The sequence below is a fragment of the Apteryx rowi genome, unplaced genomic scaffold (genome assembly GCF_003343035.1).
Source record: "Apteryx rowi isolate R43461 unplaced genomic scaffold, aptRow1 scaffold_321, whole genome shotgun sequence".
Classification (NCBI taxonomy): domain Eukaryota; kingdom Metazoa; phylum Chordata; class Aves; order Apterygiformes; family Apterygidae; genus Apteryx; species Apteryx rowi.
In genome coordinates this window covers 849,551-868,549 of record NW_020449653.1, presented here as the reverse complement: position 1 = coordinate 868,549, position 18,999 = coordinate 849,551, and the positions used below count along the sequence as shown (strand labels likewise).

Below are 18,999 nucleotides of genomic sequence, written 5' to 3'. Positions count from 1 at the left end.
CCCAGTACAAGAGGGATGTGGCACTACTGGAGCAAGTCCAGCGAAGGGCTACAAAGATGATTAGGGGACTGGAGCATCTCTCTTACGAGGAAAGGCTGAGAGAGCTGGGCCTGCTTAGCTTGGAGAAGAGAAGGCTGAGAGGAGATCTTATCAATGTGTACAAGTATCTGAAGGGAGGGTGTCGAGAGGATGGGACCAGACTCTTTTCAGTGGTGCCCAGTGACAGGACAAGAAGCAATGAGGATGAACTGAAACACAGACAATTCCATTTGAACATGAGGAAAAACTTTTTCACTGTGAGGGTGACAGAGCACTGGAACAGGTTGCCCAGAGAGGTTGTGGAGTCTCCTTCTCTGGAGATATTCAAAACACGCCTGGATGCGATCCTGTGCAACGCGCTCTAGGTGATCCTGCTTGAGCAGGGGGGTTGGACTAGATGATCTCCAGAGGTCCCTTCCAACCTCAACCATTCTGTGATTCCGTGGTTCTGTAACTACCTTTCCCCCAGATTTCAACTCCCTTGTCTTTCAAATATAGCAGTACTAAATGCTTGCATGTTTTAAAAAACATGTTCAACAGAGCTTAACACAAACAAGTGATTTGGGTAACATTAAAAAAAAAATCAGCTGAGGTAGAAAACACAGCATGGAAAGCTTCAGCCCACAGCTAAAGTTTGGCAGCATTAGAGAGCAACAGAAACAAAGTCTGATGAGATTTAACAGGCAGCTTTAACCAAAACTGTAAGACCAACCTCACCTAGGACAAATACGTAAAGAAAAGAGCATAATGCCATCAAGCAAATACTTTCAGTAACTGCAGATTTAAGTAAAGATCAATGATTTGGCAGGCATAAAAATGAATATTCATGAGTTATTATTACTCACTGGAGAACTATTCACTATAGTTTCATTTCTTATTTTTAACCAAAAGATCAGCTGATCAAGATTATAAAAATGATCAGTCTGGCTGTCAAGTTTTATCAGATGATGATATGGATAATAAAGTCAAAATTAAGCCACAATCTATTTAGTTTCAGGACTAACAAATAAATTGTTTATGATGTTTCATAACCATGCTGAGTAAGATCTGGGCATGCCAAAATCTTATGCCCATAAAAAAGCTTATCCAAATGCTGATAGGCAAGCGTAATAATCCATATTCCATCCATTATGAAAAACTAAGGAGAAAATTAAGGTTATGTATAGAATACTATTTTTTTTTTGCTACTGTCAAATAAAGTTAAGCTTGACTTTGGAAAAAAGATTTAAAAAGCTTGCTTTTGGGAAAGGATTTTAACAAAACACATTGAAGACTATAAAAGAAAAGTCAATTTATTTGGAAAAAGGAGTGGGGTATTTCAATTGATTGGGTGCAATCAGGAAGCCTTTCATGTAGATATCAGCTATAATGCAGGAAAGTGCTAAGCCAGTTCTACCGACTGCTTTCCTACTGTGCATTTTAACAGAGGGGGAAAAAGAGCAGGAGGCAGTTAACTGTAACACAGATGGCATGAATAACTTCTCATAGTATCGAGTTATATGGCATGAAAATTCTTTGAGGTGTAAGATCAGATATCTAGCACTGTGTAATCTATTCAACAGTCATTTTTCAGTGGTATCTCTGCTATTTCTATTTGGACCATCTATCCATTTTACTTGTGGTTGATTTATTCAATCTCTGCCACCAGTGAAACTTTGCCTTCTGCTACCCCAGCATGAAAATTTATTATTTTTTATTTAGAAAGAAACGAGTGCTCAACTCTCATCATTTTCCTTATGCTGCCAGTGCTCACCTTGTACTTCAGTTTGCTGCGGCTTGTCCGTAAATGCTAACAATGGTGACCTAGACCGCTGTGTAACAGGCAAGGTTGGATCACTGAATGTTATAGTGTCCTTTCCACCTGAAACAAAGAAAATGTTAGAATCATTAATTTGCCAACTGCATTCATTGTTCACTCATGATAAAACAGATCCTACAATTTAATTCTTTTTTTTGCAATGTTACAGAAAAGTACAGAACAGGAAAAGCATCTCAAATGATCCTTCCACAGTATGGAAAAAACCCCTCTGTACTGCAGCTGAAATATGCAAGTCAAACACAGAAAAGGCATGTTTCTACCCACACTACTGGGTAAAGGACAAACTTTGAAAGAGGACCAGATGCTGTATTCAGCAAATTGTATTAGCCATACAATTCAGTATATTAATCATCTGATCATATCAGAGGTTTTACAAGAAGTATTTTTAGGTAAGGCTTTACACTAACACATGGATCATTTGCATGCTGCCATTCAGCACTGACTCTGTACTCTCCGTTTCCTGCCTCAGTGATGCACCTGTTCACATCACAAATGTAGTTTTGCACTACAGTCCCATACATATATTATCCTACAATGTCCCCTTTAAAAAAAGTAAATAAGCCAAAAGCTTCGCATAACTAAGAGGCAGGCCAGAACTGAGGGAGCAAGCACACATACATTGCCAGGGAATGGGAGGGATTTTAATCTGAAAATTCCAAAAACATTTCTGAGCATTTTTGTTCTAAGCCAAATGGAAAAGGGCAACTTTCCAGCTCTTTTGTAGAGAAAATTGTGCAAGAAATTCTTCAGCTAAGGACTCTGCTGTAGATGCCTAGCCTTTACATGTTTTAGCATTATAGAAAGCAACACCTGCAGATCCTTAGAAAATCCTACGCTATTCAGGATTCTCAGGTCTTTTAGTGACTGACACTACCTTAAACCTAGATGGGAAATGGCAGGAAATCTGCAAGATCAGCTAACCGTTGCATCCGCGTGGCCTCCAGAGCACTGCCAGCTGCTAAGTAATGGCTGCAAAGGTGGCAAGTGCCTGCTCTATTTATCTCCATAAGAGTGGACATTTATGTTACAATCGCTTTTCCCCTCTAAATCTGTTTGTACATTTCCCCTTAAGCCAACTTCCTAAATCTAATCACCCATCTGAGACAAAGACTTTCAAAAGAGTACCAGGTCAAGAGATATCCTGAATAAATCCAGCTTTGGGAAAGTTCTGGTACCTTCTGTGAAGCAATGAAAGTCAAGCTCCTCTCATTGAGTCCAGTTGGACTGTCCCAATCTCTAACTATTTTTGAAAACAGTGGCTGTAAATACCTTGATACTGAAGCTATTAAGGACTTTTTAAAATATCCTTAACAAGTTGGGTATAGACTGCAACAGTATGAATGCACTTAATGCTTTAGAAACATTGAATTTGTCAAGTTTTGCTCCCACTGTCAAGGATGCATCAGCATTTTGCCTTCACTATAGCAAATAATAACATTGTAAGATTAAGTAGCAAAGAATAAAGCAGAATAAAAGAATTCACAATGTAGGGCAAATTAATTAAAAATGAAAACTAGGCAAAACAAACCCAACTGCCATTTCAAAATGCAAAAGCCCCTGGAAGAGGGAATGCACTTTCCTGTAACAGTGAAGGAATTTTGTTTTGGAAGAAGAACTAAATTAGACAGTAATAGACATGAATATTAAACATAGTTGTATGAAAACATCCAATAGATATTCATACACATAGTCCATACATATCCAAAAGATCTGGTAAAACCCAACAGAACAAGATTCCAAAAGATTAATCTGATTAACAAATTTTTAAAGGTGTTTTTTGTCAGAATAATAAAGAAAAGCCTAAGCTGGAATCCTTGACGCTTCCAAGACAACCTTCAAAAAAGAAACTTCCTGACTTCCAGCCAGCAATTTACACAGTAAACAAATTCACTTTCGCAACATTTTTCTATGAAAACTGACTTGGTTACAGAAAATAGAGCTAAGCTCAGTATCCACACATCTAAGCAACAGCTATGGAGTTGAATTCATATTTATTTATTAACACTGATTCACGTCATTTCATGAAAGAGGGACATGGCTATTGCTGACCTGTATCCTGTGAATCATGACCTGAAGTTGGACTACATGCAGGAAATTTCAATTAGCTGCTAAGTAAACTGAATTTTATAACTTATATAGCTTTGTGCAGAGTTCCTCTATTCAATGAATTTCTCAAGGACTTCAGTGATTACCATGCAGATCTCAAAATAGGCAGACAAATAAGTCTTCAACAGTACTAAATTCAGTAATTTGCTTTCTTCTCCAGGATAAGCAAACTTCTCCATAGGATTCCCAATCTTGGGGATCCTTTTACATCCTCTTTTCCATTTAAACAATCGTACACAACTGTAACTGGTTATATCCACAACAGCTGCTGAGCCTATGAACGCTACCTCTCAACTGTTCCACGCTGATCACTGCAGAGCAAGGAGTACTGAAACCCTCCTACGAACCCAGAAAGAAAAAGGCTGAGTCATGGATGATTTTTTCTTAGGCTTTTTTCACTGGAAATCAGGGATTTTCAGGAAATTATGACTTGAAATAACACAGAATTGTTTATCTGAATGTCTAAATCTGAACATCAAATTTTGAGAGGAATAAACTGGCCTTTACTATATATTATCACTGAATATGCTTAACATATCATGCATGCATATGTGAAGCAACTGCAACATACCTAAGACAAAGCAAAGAATGAAATGCTCTGCGAACATCATATTCTTTGCTTCCTTCTCAAGGCAAGTGGGCTCATAAAAAGAAAACTAGAGACAAATCTATGCCCAAGCCTTTTCTCTTTTCACAATGAATCTCACAAGAGATTGGTTTAGTTAAAGCCCTTTTTTCAAACAGGGGAAGCTGAAGTTCGTTGTAGGCAGAACTTTTACAGAAACTGAACTTACGCTACCACTTTCACCATTTCAGAAACAAAATATGCACTTCCTCTTGATTTAGTTTCCCCACAGTTCATTCCTACATTGCACATAAAGCAGATGACCAATACACCACCTAACTGAAAAATTAGAAGCGATCAAGCTTTCTTCAGTAGGGTAAAGTTTATTAACACCATTTCTAAGTATTTGGAACATATCAGTACCATGGTGAAGGTGGATGTTGTAAATGATATATGGACAATGATGCCTAAGTGGAAACATTAACTTCATGTAAAGAACCTGCAATTTGTAATGTGCACCTCTTTCAGTGGTAGATTGAACATCAACTTTCATGTGTATGTTCTTCCAGTAACAAAAAGTTCAACTCACAACCAAATGATATTTTTCTCTGTGGACTCAAGACTGACTAGATGAGATATTCTTCACGTTCTGCCTCTCATCCAAGCCAAGACTCAGCTGCAGAGTCCATTATGATAGTTTCCACATTATTTGTTACATGCTGCTGTTTTATGGAGCAGAAGGTTTCAATGCTCTGCAAACTAGTGACCCACCAGGTGTTGCAAGACTCTTTCTGACCACCTTGGGACCAGATTGCACTTGAAAACAAAAATACAGTCTTGATTTAATAGGGAAGCAGTAAATCAACCAACAAACCTTGGTGCTCAGCAGAACTTGCAATCCAGTGTAAAATTCCATTACAACTATTTAAGATTATCCTTTGTCACTATTTTCCTCAATTTAAAGGAACTGCCTTGTACAGCAGCCTCTATTTCCCTGGTGGTCATCTAACTCACTCAATTGAACATCTTAATCTGACAGATATAAAAATGTTCAGATAACATTTCCATTTATTTACATGCAGTGACAATATTTAACATACTGCTAAAATCAGTTACTAAAAATATACATGTCAAGCAGAACCTACTCCCAAATCCCACTGAGACATTGTAGCTCAGGCCTTCAGGCAGCAAAAGAAAGGAAGGAAAAAAAACAGTTGTTATTGTATAAATATTAATTTGATGTCTTACCTAAATAGACCACCAATGGAGTAAGAAGTTCCCATTGTTCCATATATTCTTTTTTAATACATTTTGCAAAGATCAGAAACACTGCATTTATTAGTATATGACTGGAACACTATTTTTGAAAAAACCCTCCAGTACGTTAAACTGGTAAGTTTATGATACACGTTTGTACTAATGTACAAACTGCATTAGCAGAGTCTAGACAAATATTTCACCTGCATTTGGGAAAGGTGGGAAGGGACAAATGCACTCATCATACAACATACATTAGGTGACTAACTGAAGTGCACTCCATGGGAACAAATTTGTGACCTTCAGTTCGGGAATTATCAATGACGGAGAGAACCAATTTCAGAAAGGTGAAACTTCAGAAAGGCCTACAATGGACAAGCTAAAGTGGAAATACACCCTATCAGTCCAAAAAGTTGAACAGCATAGGTTTGTCACAAGGTCTCTTCAGCTTTGTCAAATGCTTTCTTCTGCATGGAAAGTTTAGCACTAAATAACAGAGTCAAAAAACTAGAAGCCTAAAGCACACTAGTTCCCACCACCAGTAGCACTGGTGAAAACTTAACAACTGAAAACTGTAAACAAAAATGCCTAATGTTGCAAACACCAACAATAGAGACGAATAATTTACGGTGGTTGAAGGAGATACAACTGTGTGTAATGGGAGAAAAAAAGCAGAAAGTAAATGTAAATTAAATATTGCACATTTTCCTAATAGCAAGGTCTATTAGGAAACAGATTAATCTCCAATTACTTAAGTAATTTAAAACCAAATGTAAAATTTAAGAAGATGCTACCACGAATAATCCTGCTCTAGAGAGACAGACTAGAAAATTTAAGATCTTTTACATTTACAATTTCTCAGAGTTTATGATTCTACAGAAAAATATGAAAAAATACAGCAATATACCCTATGGAAATCACAGAAAGCACAAAATTAATATATAAAATGTATTGACAAAGATAATAGCTAATATCCTGAGTGTATCATTTTATACAACCACTTAAATAAAATAGTTCAATTTTTTTTTGCCTTCAAACTATGCAGTATACATCTTTGAAATTGATCTTAAAGAGTCTAGCGCTTTTTGGTTTCAACTTAACATTTATTAGAGGTTTCTAATTTTGCAAATGTGCTGAACATCACATTTGCAAAATCACTGTCATTAAAAAAAATTATAGCCAAGCTTTTCTTAAATGCAAATATACCCTTGAAAACTAAATAATGGAAGCTGTTCTTGTGAGTTTCTACTAACCTGGAAGACTCCACAAGCCAGCAATTTCCAAAGTTCTTAACTTCTTTTCTAGTTCTGCCACTCGATTACCTAGAATTCTTTGAAAAAAAGAAAAAAAGAAAAGAAAAAACAGGGATATTTAGCTGAGATGAGATTTCTCATTATAGTGATCTAACCAAAGCCCAATTGCTTACATGAGTGCAGCTGAATTCTTAAAGTGTTACTCAGTGCAGTAAAGTTATTAATATTTTTCTTTTCACTAATGGCAATGGATAACCTCCCCCAAAACTTCAAGAACATGAAATATAGTTGCCTAATATCCTGTAATAAGAAAAAAAATCTCTAGGATGTACTGGACATTTGACCTGTGCTCTACTTTAAAGACCAACCATAGCAATTCACAGTATTTCCATTTCCTTACCTGCAAATACCCTCCTTTTCAGGCTACTTTTATTTTCTCTACAGGCTGAAATCAGGAGGTAAAGCTATGCAAACACAGTATGTAAAACTCAAGACAGTATCTGGACTGATTCTGAAGTTTTGAGACACACTTTTGGCCTATTGTTTTATTCACAGAGGTTTGTCTCGCACTAATATTGCTTAATAGGGCAAGGAATAGCTTTTCTACTAAATCTTTTATTTTAGTACTGAACTCTGCTTTCCTCCTTACTAAAAAGCTTCAAACACTTTATAGCCCTTAGCCCTTATCGCCCACTCTTAGTTTTCACTGCACTTCTTGGGCCATCTCTTCTTTTGTATCTGATTTCTACATAAATGCTATTTGCAGTTAGCTCTCCTGCTGGATTTAACTTTTAGTCTTAATTCTCTCCCAGGATCATATGATTTTTATCTTGCAAAGAAAGCTTTTTGCAATGAATTTTTGAAAGTGTTTCTCTCACAGGCAAGGCCAAGTCTCCTAGAGTTAGAAGTCTTTAAACAAATCCCAAACAATACGCAACAGAGTGAGAAACCTAGACGAGACAGCAATTCTAAACACCACAGCAGAGAGAATGGAGAGGAAGCTGTACTCATCAAATTACAGCAACAGGATAAGTCAGTTAAATTTGAACTGAATGCTCAGAAGCAGCATATCACAACGCAGCAAGGCACCAGTGTCTTTCCCTGCCCAGCAGAGCTGTGTAACACGGCACGGCAATCTCTCCAGCTACGGTTTTATGCTGCAGACATTTGAGCATACTGGGACTGTCATTACTGACAAGATGGCAGAATTGGGGAAGGACAGGAAAAACAGCAGCAAAAATCAAAGGGGCTTGAAAAACTGATTAACAAAGTATTTTTTAAAACTCTACTATGAGGGCTCTGCAACGATGGAATAAAAGCCTGCAATATTTTAAAGGTTACAAAAACATTAAGATGAGAGAGAGAATTCACATAAAAAGAGAAAGGGAAAGTTTATAATAGATATCAAAGAAAGCATTGAGATGTGCAGGGGTCTGTGACAATTCAAGGGCAAACAGCCCATGATGTTTACAATATATTTTTTGAAAAATAAATGTGTAAGTAGTCCTGAACACAGCTTAGTTTGTCCCATTTACTCCTCTCCCCTGTGAGCCTCCAAATAATTTGCCACCTCTGTATGTACTGTGGGAAGTTATACTGGCCTGCAACAGTAGGTATTTTTAAAAMGGTTGCGTGGAATGATAGCATCAAACTCCCTAACCTATTTTCTATCTCTAGCCACAGTGGACCAGATCCTTCAGCTAAAACAATAGATCATGACACTGGCAAAGGTGCTGATAGCTATTTCTGTTGTCATTTAGTCCTGTGTCTAGCGCAACACAGCAGTTAGTCTAAACCTTTCTCCAGGATGAGGTTTTACAGAAATCTGTTGTTTCTGTTGCTCATATAACAGCAGCAATGCTCCCCTACGAATTCAGAAGCTCCCTCCTAGCTCTCCCATACCTTCCAACACACCTGGGCATAACCTCAAGGGAGATGTGCTGATTTACAGCACCTGAGATCTGTGCACCTCATCTTCAACATAGATCTTAGTACAGAAGGCATATACCCTCATACAGATACAATCACCTAAAGGTCTGTAAATAGGGCCTGTCACTGTTGCATATCCAGTTCTATACATCACATGGAAGCATTTACTCAGCCACAGATTAACCCAATCCTTTTTTTTATTTTGGCCATGATTGACCTCAGCCAAGTTAAAGACATTAAAATTAGTGCAACATGTCTCAGTGGCAGAACAATTTCGAAACTCATCTGGCTTGCATGGGTGCTAGCAAATTCATGAACAAATAGTGCTAAAATAGAAAATATAATAAACTATTTATTGCTGGTGGAAGCCAGAAAGATTTTTCTAGGCAGAGTTAGAGCTGTTTATTTTCTGTATTTCTGTAACTATTTAATCTTGCAATATCTTACTGCATGCAGAATTCATTTAGGACTACCTTTTCAAATTAAGCTGATGCGTTTGTGAGGAAAAATGTAGGACACTGCTTATACCTTAGCAGTAGTAGCTACCAATCACTTACAGAAACCGACCTCTTTTCTTCAGAAAGCACTTATTTTCCTTAAACAAGGGGCTGAAAAAAATTAAAGGCTGGATTTAGGCCAGTCATTCCTAGGCACATATTCCTACAGTTCTCTTTATCTTGCCACATATTTAGAAAAGCAGCAATAATAAAAGCCAATAAAAGCGTGTCTGTCCCAAGAGCAAGTGGCAGTGGATGGTTTTAACAACAGCATAACAGCAGAAAGCCATCTTCTACAGTACATCCAAAATCTAATCTAACTAAAAAAAAAAAAAAGAGCCATTATCATGTTATAGCATCAGTTAATCAAAAAGCATATCTACTATTCTGTTATTGTAAACTTAAATAGCCATATCCCAATTGTCAAGCAGTAAAACAGGTTTTGACTTCAGAGCAGGTTAACTGTTCAGAGGCAAATGAGTTCAAATGTTCTGAAGATTCTCATTTACTGGTAACAGAATCACTAACTGATCAATCATCTATCAAATATCAGAAGTAAAACTTCTTCCCTGAATGAAACAACCAGCCCAAAAGCTCAAACTCTTTACCCAACAGAATCTCACATTCTTTACCCAACAGTATGAATGAGTAATGGCATCCTCTGAACATGCTCTTTGCACAGGGAAAGCCAGGCAAACAGGACAGAAGGATAAAGGAGAAGACTTCTACCTTCTGATTATGTAAAACCTTTTGTCGTTACATTTCTCTGTAGAGCCACTTTCTTCTCAACTTCCCTACTTAGAACAGAACACCTTCTTCAAAACAAAGGAATGGATCTTCTACTAGTACCAGTTTCTCTATGGACTTGCCAGCTCTACCTGTGCACTGACCTCACTAACCTCCAACAGCCTCCTCCAGCAGGGCAGTTTCTTCCCCATTTTCAGAAGTCAGTAGTCTTTACTAGTAACTTTTTACATTGTAAATAAGTGTCCCAAACAACCAACTAACACACCCCAAATAAAGGATGTTTTTCCCTGATGTCCTGCCTGCATTTCTCTTTTTCACTGTAACCCTTTCGCATCTCGGATGCTTCTACAGGAAGTAGGTCCCATTCCTCCTAGCTCCTTAAAAGCTTCCAAAATACAGCTAAAAGCCAGAGGTAACAGAAAAGATAAGCATACTACACAGGAGTGTTTGTGAGGATTTTCACTCAACTTGCCCAAGATTTATTATTCTTTTTTTTACCCTGAAGCATCCTAAACTGAATATAACACCACAATTCTGAGCACCCCTCACTGAGGGGAGGGGTGGATTATCACATCCCTCTATGAGCTGATCATTCTGTTGTGCACAAAATATTAGTTTGTGCACACACACAACTCTCTACTGGCTACATATGACCAGCTTGGAAAGCAGCTAAAAAAACAGTATCTCCTTGTGAAGGCTTATCTTAAGAAAACCCATACTTCATAGTTTAAAACAGAGAGAGTGGTATCAGAAGGTAGAGCCATTATCACATTGATACATTCGAGAGATGCAAGAGACTGCATGTGATCAAAAAAAAAAGACACAATATTAAGGAAGACGTTTGCTGCAGTTATAGGCAAGAATATGCAAACTAGAACACCAAGAATGGCACAGTATCAGGATGTAAAAGGCAAAGATTAATTAAACCTGGAACAACAGAAGTTATTCTCTAGATGTTTTCCTTCAGGTGTTACATTAGCAGTAATAAGGGAGTGAGTAGGTGTTTAACAGGGAGTTAGCTCCTTCATTAACACTGCTCAGTAAAAGAAGTCCTGTTCCATGACACGCTTGCAGACATGAGGTTACTGAGCTGCCACCAATTAGATGCAGGCTACATTTTCACTGCTTTAGTTTCCCTTCAGCTGATTAGGCATTTCCTTTCTCAAGAGTATTTAAGAGTGGCTATAAACTGCTCTTCCACTTCTGTTGCCACATCACTAAGAAATATGCAGTGGATTCTGCCTAGTATCAGAGTTATCAATTTTCAAAATGAATAATCTATTCTAGTGCAATACAGTTTACTTCAGTAGTACTCCTTCCTTCCATGAAAGATGCCTGCCTGTTTCTGGCATCTGGTCCTGATGTGCCTTTGAGAAGCCTGAATAACCTCTGATTACCAGTAGTGACTCAGTGTTGCAAAAAAACTGAGCACAGAATCAAGGAACACTTCCTAGCTCTGATTTTTGTACATTACATAAGGACAATAATATCAGAGTATCAGAAAATGTGTCAAAAATGATTACATTCTGCCATGATAGGTGCTGTGCAGGATACAAAGAATTCTGCTGATTAGTAGAACAGTTAAGAGTAAACAAATTCTCCTTCTTGAAAGTTCAGTTCAGATTTTAAAAAATCATGCAGTTGCAATCCAACTGTGTTTATCTCCTAAAACTTTTGGCAAAGTACCTATAGGAGCAACGGCTATCAGTTGTATGAGCCATAGGCTCCTGGCCTCTGTCAGTTGTTACATTCAGTCTTTTCAGATTCCTAGATGCAACATTTACTATTCCCACCAATGTTCTTTAGCAAATTCTTACATTAGCAATAGATTCAGCAGCTATCTTTTCTTCCAGTTCAAGGGTGTCCTTCCTCCTGGCACCTTTTCTTCAGCCCTCCCTACAGACTCTCTGCTAGAACTCCCCCTGCATTATTAGAAACCAAATGGTTTCCTATGGTTTGTTTTCAATCTGAGCAGTCACCCAATCCTTTCCTAGCAGGGGCTGATGGACTACACTGCAAATGCTAGATTGTTTTGAAAATGTAATTTTGCTCTAAACACATAGCTGATCTTCGTGTTCTCAAAATGAAAGAGCCCACTTGTTAACAATGACAATGGATCTTCCGGAAAGCAGACCTTCCTTCCCACTTCCCTAAAACCTCTGCAAAACTATGATTTTTTCACAGCCTGGTAAATTCTCCTTTACTTAGAAGTCATGCAACCTACTTGTTGGTTTGCCTTTGGTGTTGTATGATCATGTTTTTCTCATGGATAGTCTCCAGCAATGCAGTGGCCAGTGATTTGAGATCTGAAATGGACTGTGGTGTGGCTGGCAGGCTACATCCTTGATCCTCCGACAACAATTCTTGGACTATAATGTTAAAAACACAAATGAGTTTTGGCTTCTCACGCACAGAGATGTGACACAAACATTTACTTAGCATTAAAGAACTATTCTCATTGCTTAAATGAATAAAGATTTTCCTTCAATTAACAAACAAAAACAAAGACCAGAAATATAATACCCAATTGGCATGAAGGTGATGGCTTTTTGAGCTGATTGTTATTCCACAGCAATTGCTAGAACAAGTAGAGACAGACACATTTTCTGCTAACTTAATTCTGCTTTCGGAAAAGTAATTTTTGTTCCACAGGAAACAAACTCATTTTTCTATGCCACTGAGGCACACAGATGGTAAAAGTGGGGTATTTCTCTCCCTTCTACATTAAAACACAAGCCCACAAGGAAGCTTTTATATTACTTTTTATAATTATTACAACCTTCAGGTTATTTCAGATTGATGTGAAAATACAGCCACCCATGAACTCTTCCTCTGCAGCTTAGAGCCTGTTAACTTCTCAACCACATCAGCAAGTTCACTAATATCATTAACTTCTGTAACTAGAGTCTGGCCACTCCTCTTTATATATATGTATGCAAGTAAACAGAGAAGAGGACACAAGGAGTCAAAACCAGAAAACTGAGTTTCAGCCCACAATGACAAACACTCCTGATCTCGTGCATTTGTATATGTGAATGTACCTACACATGAAGAAAGAGAAAACAGGAGGGTGTAGGGGACACTGTCTGGCACAGAGAAGAATTTTCTCTAATATTCTGCTTTTTGCTTCTTTTCTAATCTTGAATTTTTGTTGAAGGGGAGAAAAAAGGGATTACTCTGTTTCCCTTCTCATGAAGAAACATGGGGCAAAAAGATTTCATGCAAAATATTTACACATAAAGCTTCCAAGAACAGGAGCAGAAAATACAGCTTAGCCCCTTTCCCCCATCCCAATCTATTTTTAACTGGAATATGCATTGGGACTGTCATTGTTAGCAGAGCTAAGAGATGAATAAAGAAGTGATTTGTCAGGGTCAAAGTTGCAGAGGGGCTTAGAGATAAGAAAAAACAAACTTGATCCAACTGACTGGGGAGAGAATGAATGACAAAGAGTAACAAAAGGAGAAGTGATATTAGGAGGGAAATTTTATATCATCAAGTCAACTGAGAAAAGGACAAAAAATTAGCACGTGATAATAAATGTGAAAGAGAAGAAAGATTTTGGTTTGGCTGGTGAGGAAAAGTAATAGAAATCAAGAGGCAAGATAGGAGGAACTCAGTAAGATATGCAACACCATGCTGCATCTATGTAATACCTTGCTTTGCAGAAAGGACTCCAGTCAGAGCACTGCTACTGGATCTACTCTGAGTCTTTGAATTTTTTCGTCTCTCTAGTGCATTCTAAGGAAACAATAAATATTATATTTTTAGAAAAACAATAGCCCCAAATCCTTTCATTAGGAGTAAAGCATCTGCTACTTTGGATTTTGGTCTCAGAATTTCTCTGCAGAGCCTGAAGCTACACCCATACTATTCTTTAGGGATGCGATCCTTCTGGAGTATTAGATTCTCTAGCCAAAACAGTCTTTGAAATGTTAAAAGACTCATTCTGTCTCATTACAATGACTTTATTGTATTCCCTCCCACTCCTCCTCCACCCCTCATGCATTTTTAAGGTTTGCCTATTTCTGAATAAACTGATGAGTGCAGTGAAGATGTTGCAATATCCTGTGGAGAATGTCAGCTGGGAATGAAATCAGACTTCCCCCAACATTTCTTTGGACAGGCTTCAAAAGGAAAACCCAAACAAACCCCTCTACCAAACAGTTTCTGGAAGCTCTTTCAGTAGCAAATACTGACTTTTAGGAGTCTGCAGCAGAATCATAATCCTGCTACAAAAGTCCAGCTGTTCCAAAACCTTTACAATTCTGTGAAACCCAAGAGACCACTGTGATTCTCAATTTTCATATAAACTGCTAACTCACACTCTGAGAGACTCAAGTCATAAGAGTAAATAGACACTGAAATGAAGCTGGCAATACTTTAAGGATCTTTGCTCATGCATAAAAAGCACTGCTTCACAGTGGTCTAACTAGTTAAGAAGTTCTACTGACTAAGACAACCCTTCCATGCCCTGACAAGCAGCCATCCCCTCCAACACCCCAAAATCACATGGAGAAGAAAACACGCTGCTTGCCTTTAGGGAAGAGCAAGAATATTTTGCCCTCAGGGCTCATTCCTGAAGATTTAATGCAAAGCAGCATATATCTTATTCCAGAAAAGGAGGAATAATAAAGGCTTAGCAACCATTAAGATACATCAAGAAATAGTTCTATCATTACAGAGCAGGGAAACAGAACTACTTGTGACAGAAACACAGCTGTACTCATTCACCACATGTTGCATGACCCCCCTACTTTTCACTTACCAGTAGATTGGGAGGCTCCCCAGCAGGAGCCAAAGAACTTAGGAAAGGTGTTTCATTCACTTTTCAAGATATTCCTAAAGGTATCACTTGGTACTACATTGGCTGAGAAGCCTACACAGAAGATTATTTGGCATATCATATATATAGGTACTAATATTATCAGAATGTTAATGGTGCATTTTTCTTTGAAAACACTATTTTGTTCTTTAAATGCATATAAACATGAGAATGAACAATAACCTCTACGAGTAACAGAGCACAGTTCAGATGATACAATTAGTGGACTCTACCTTGTATTTAGTAATATTAGACTTAAGAAGGTTGATTTCCTCTTGAAGTTGCTTTAATCTCTCCTGAAGATACCTGAAAAAAACCTTAATAATTTACACCATGTTACACTCAAGTGTTATTGTGTCGCTTTACTATTTGGCATCTCCTGTTTTTGAACCACAGACAGAATTCTCTTCCTTCTCTGGTTTTCTGAGGTATAAAATAACAATCTTATTACTCTTAACCCCATAAAAGTTTAAGTAGGCAAACAAATAGCATCAGAAAAGTAGGCTGCCCTTGCGTTAGATTTGTCAAGCATGCTGCAAAACCATTTTATTTTCATCCTCAGATTCCTGGGGAGGGGAGCTGGAAGGATCTATTTACGTCTACAAGAAGTATTTAGTCAGGAAGCATTTACTTGTGTCCTCTGCACTTGAAGGTTTGTGAGATGGACACTTGAAGATTTGTATACATGCCAACACAAGACTCTATGCAGAGCTTTTCAACTGCAATATCAATCACTTACACAGCATGTCTCATTAGCAATCACAAAATAGGAAATTTAACAGTGTGGTTGAAAAGTGGTAAGCAAATAACTAAAACAGTACAGTTCCTCCTTATAAAGTTTATGCACTCGGACTAGGCAACTATTTCCATACAGAAAAACATCTTTTTTTCACGTATGAAGGGCGTATATAACACCCTTTTTCATGCACAGCAGCTGTATTAGGGTTTGTGCCAATTTAACTATTTTGGAGAAAAAAAGTCACAGCAATATCTTGAGTGGGAGTGGGGAGGGAGTTAAACTGATACAGAACTCTGCAAGCCATGCAAAATAGGAAGCAAACCTGGAGTTGCTGGGAGGAAGTAATACCTTTGGTATTACACTTTCCTACCTCAAGTCTAAGTCTTTGTAAATGGACAGTGTCTTACAAGCTCTATTTAACTTTAAGGCAATTGTTGACATTAAGGGAGGTACCTGTTGTGGCCAGTGACTGTTCTTTGCTGTCCTAGCAGAGACCATAAAATATGTTCTTTTTCTAAGGAAGTGACAAAAATATTAAGGCGTACCTACATGGGGGATTTCACCACCACAGTGTTGGCAAATCACCCCATGTTGACAAGCTCTCCCTGTGGTGAGAAGTGTATCCAAAACTGTTAACTCAGGGTACTCAAAGTCCCTGCTTCTAATTCAAGATTAGCACATTACAGCTCACTGTGAGTTTCAGAAAACACTGATTTTTAATGTTCTTGCTTTTGATGTCATATAGTGATAGGAATGAAAAGGTCTGTACTTCTTTTGCTTCTGCTTGTTTATCTATGTTTGGGAATATCACTGACATCTCTGTAGCCAAATAAAGCACTAGTAAGTTCCCGCAGCATAACTTTTCAGTATTATTTGATGGTTAGCTACAGTAGAACAAAACACACCAAAGGAATTAACAAAATTTCTTAACTTTTATTCCTGGATGTATTTTCTTTAAATTTTTCTTGTGATCGACTTCCTGAAGCTCCAGCTGTAGCAATACATTACTTATTCTAGGGGAACAGTAAGGTCTGCCATGTACTCACCTGTTCTCCATACACAAAGCATCTATGTCAATGATACGGTTTTCATGCCCTCCTAAGACATGATTAAGTTCTTGGTTTAGTCTGTCAGCCTTATCTTGGTAAAAGGAGCGTTCTTCTTTCACATCCTCTAACTCATCCAGTGCAGACTGAAGATCATGTCTCAGAGTCTCGATCTGAGAAGAAGAGAGAACTGTATTACTGTTTTGAAGTTTAAACCAAAGACTACACAGTGCTTAAACTGAAAACAGCAGCAAGTACTTCACAACAGGATTGATTTTGGAAGGTCAAAACTGTTTCCAAAGCTCACAACTCTCATTCTGCAAAAGCCCACCGGCAATTCATAAAAGACGAGCAAGATTCAAAATATCCTTTAAGCTCCGGAGAAGAAATCAGAAGAAATCAGAATATGTTGTATCCAAAATATATTCATTAAGTACACTTACAATGTAATTATTGTCCTCATTGGTACCACTGACAATACAGTAAGAAAAGCTCTGATCATAGCTTTGCTGCAGCACTTCTGTAACTACTGACTTGAATATTCACATACCTGTATTTCCATCCTCCCTCCCACACACATATTCACCTTTTAGATTTTACTGACAAGGAAGAAAAGAAAAATCCCAATGGCTGCCATTTTGTTTTGATCACTCTTGCAACAATATTCTTTTTAAATTATTTTTACTCTATTTTGGTGCTATTTCATTAATCTGAAGTTAAATAACTTTAGCAGTTAGACTTGTTCACAAAATTTCTAGAAAATGACTAAAATATAAGAGCAAAAAGAAGCTTAATTCATATATTCTGCTACAAACACACTAAGCTGTTTTTAGCATATAACTTCTGGGACTCCAGAAATGAACTCAACTGAATTAGAAGTTGGCAAACTTGGAGACTAAAGAAAAAAAGAACGTCTGTAAGGGGGAGGTTGTACTAATTATGGGATTTTCAGCAACAAAGTTCCATAGAATAAGAAAAGCAATTGAGAAAAGTACACAGTAAGCCAGGATTGAACTGATAGGGTGAACTTCGCTATTAAGCAAAAGGGTAAAGGAGTCCAGTACGAAAAGATACCCAAGGACAAAGTGCCCCAATCCTTCAAGGAGAGAAAACTGAATGTGGAAGAAGTCTGCAAAGAGATGAGAAGTCTTCATCGCCGCCTCAGACAACACTGATAAACCCGAAAAGGTAACAAAAGACAAAGTGAAAAGAGGCCAGGCAATGAAGGAGAGAGGAGAACTCAGGAACAGAGATATCAGAGAAAGAATCTTATCAGAAGAAGAGCAAATACAGTGAACAGTCTGTTGCACTTTGAAGAACAAGAAATACATATCTCCCCCTGAATCACCAAATGGCTCATTCAGGATGGAACTGACACTGGTAGGAATGAGTGTGGGAATGACAGAAAACACAACCCCCCAAAACCCTCCAGAAAGCTATGTATCAGCATCAGGGAAAGAGTCTAACAGGTTGGGTAGTACATGGTACATAATATTAATACGGCCTTGAGGGAGGAAAAAGAGGTCCGATGCGAGAAATTTTCAAACAAGGGGAAAGAGTGGTGAAGAGGCAGGAGGAAGAGGAGGGAAAATTCACACTTCTACAGGAAATTTGATTCAGAGAATATATTTAAGAGCTGCATCAGTCACTGTGTTATACTGTGTTGAATACCACACTTGTAACAGCTTTCACTAAGGAATCTCTTTCATTGACAATACTGACTTGTCACCAGGTGTTGCTATGCATTATAAAAAGAGGAGAATGAATAATGTAGAGGAGGAGGAATTTGTGAGGTGAGGCAACTCACTCTTATCATGTATGCATGTTCAAGTTAGTGCACAATAAGAACTATTTCAGTAAAAATCCCAGCACCCTTACCATTATTTGTGCTGTTAATCAGCTACTAGCCATCAAAACACAACAGAAGCAGCCATTTACTTGCTACCACACCTGCTCTGTAAACAACCACAGTATACACCCATGCAGTTATTACTTGTTCTCGAGCTTTCTCCAGCTGTTGAACAAGGTCTTCACGTTCATGTGCTGCAAAGTGGCGAGCCCCAACTTCTTCATCTCCAAGTCTTTGCTTTGCTATTGTCATTCGAAGGAGCTGCGATTACAAAGACAGACTCCATAAGCAAGAAAACACAGGCTGTAGCATTAGCACACATCTGCAT

The 18,999-nt window shown here is 37.9% G+C and overlaps 1 protein-coding gene across 6 annotated transcripts in view; it reads right to left on the bottom strand.

The window, feature by feature from the left end:
• CCDC149 (coiled-coil domain containing 149) overlaps nucleotides 1-18,999 on the bottom strand; it is a 55,300-nt gene that overhangs the window by 9,296 nt on the left and 27,005 nt on the right. For 5 of the 6 annotated variants that reach the window (XM_026071093.1, XM_026071089.1, XM_026071091.1 and 2 more), the window contains 7 exons: nucleotides 18,816-18,932; nucleotides 16,823-16,995; nucleotides 15,271-15,343; nucleotides 13,869-13,953; nucleotides 12,437-12,581; nucleotides 7,040-7,116; nucleotides 1,793-1,900 (listed from right to left, as the gene is read on the bottom strand). In XM_026071093.1, the coding sequence (XP_025926878.1) occupies nucleotides 1,793-1,900; nucleotides 7,040-7,116; nucleotides 12,437-12,581; nucleotides 13,869-13,953; nucleotides 15,271-15,343; nucleotides 16,823-16,995; nucleotides 18,816-18,932 (778 nt within the window). The remainder of the gene's footprint in view (nucleotides 1-1,792; nucleotides 1,901-7,039; nucleotides 7,117-12,436; nucleotides 12,582-13,868; nucleotides 13,954-15,270; nucleotides 15,344-16,822; nucleotides 16,996-18,815; nucleotides 18,933-18,999) is intronic. The other variant, XM_026071094.1, reaches the window with a different exon arrangement.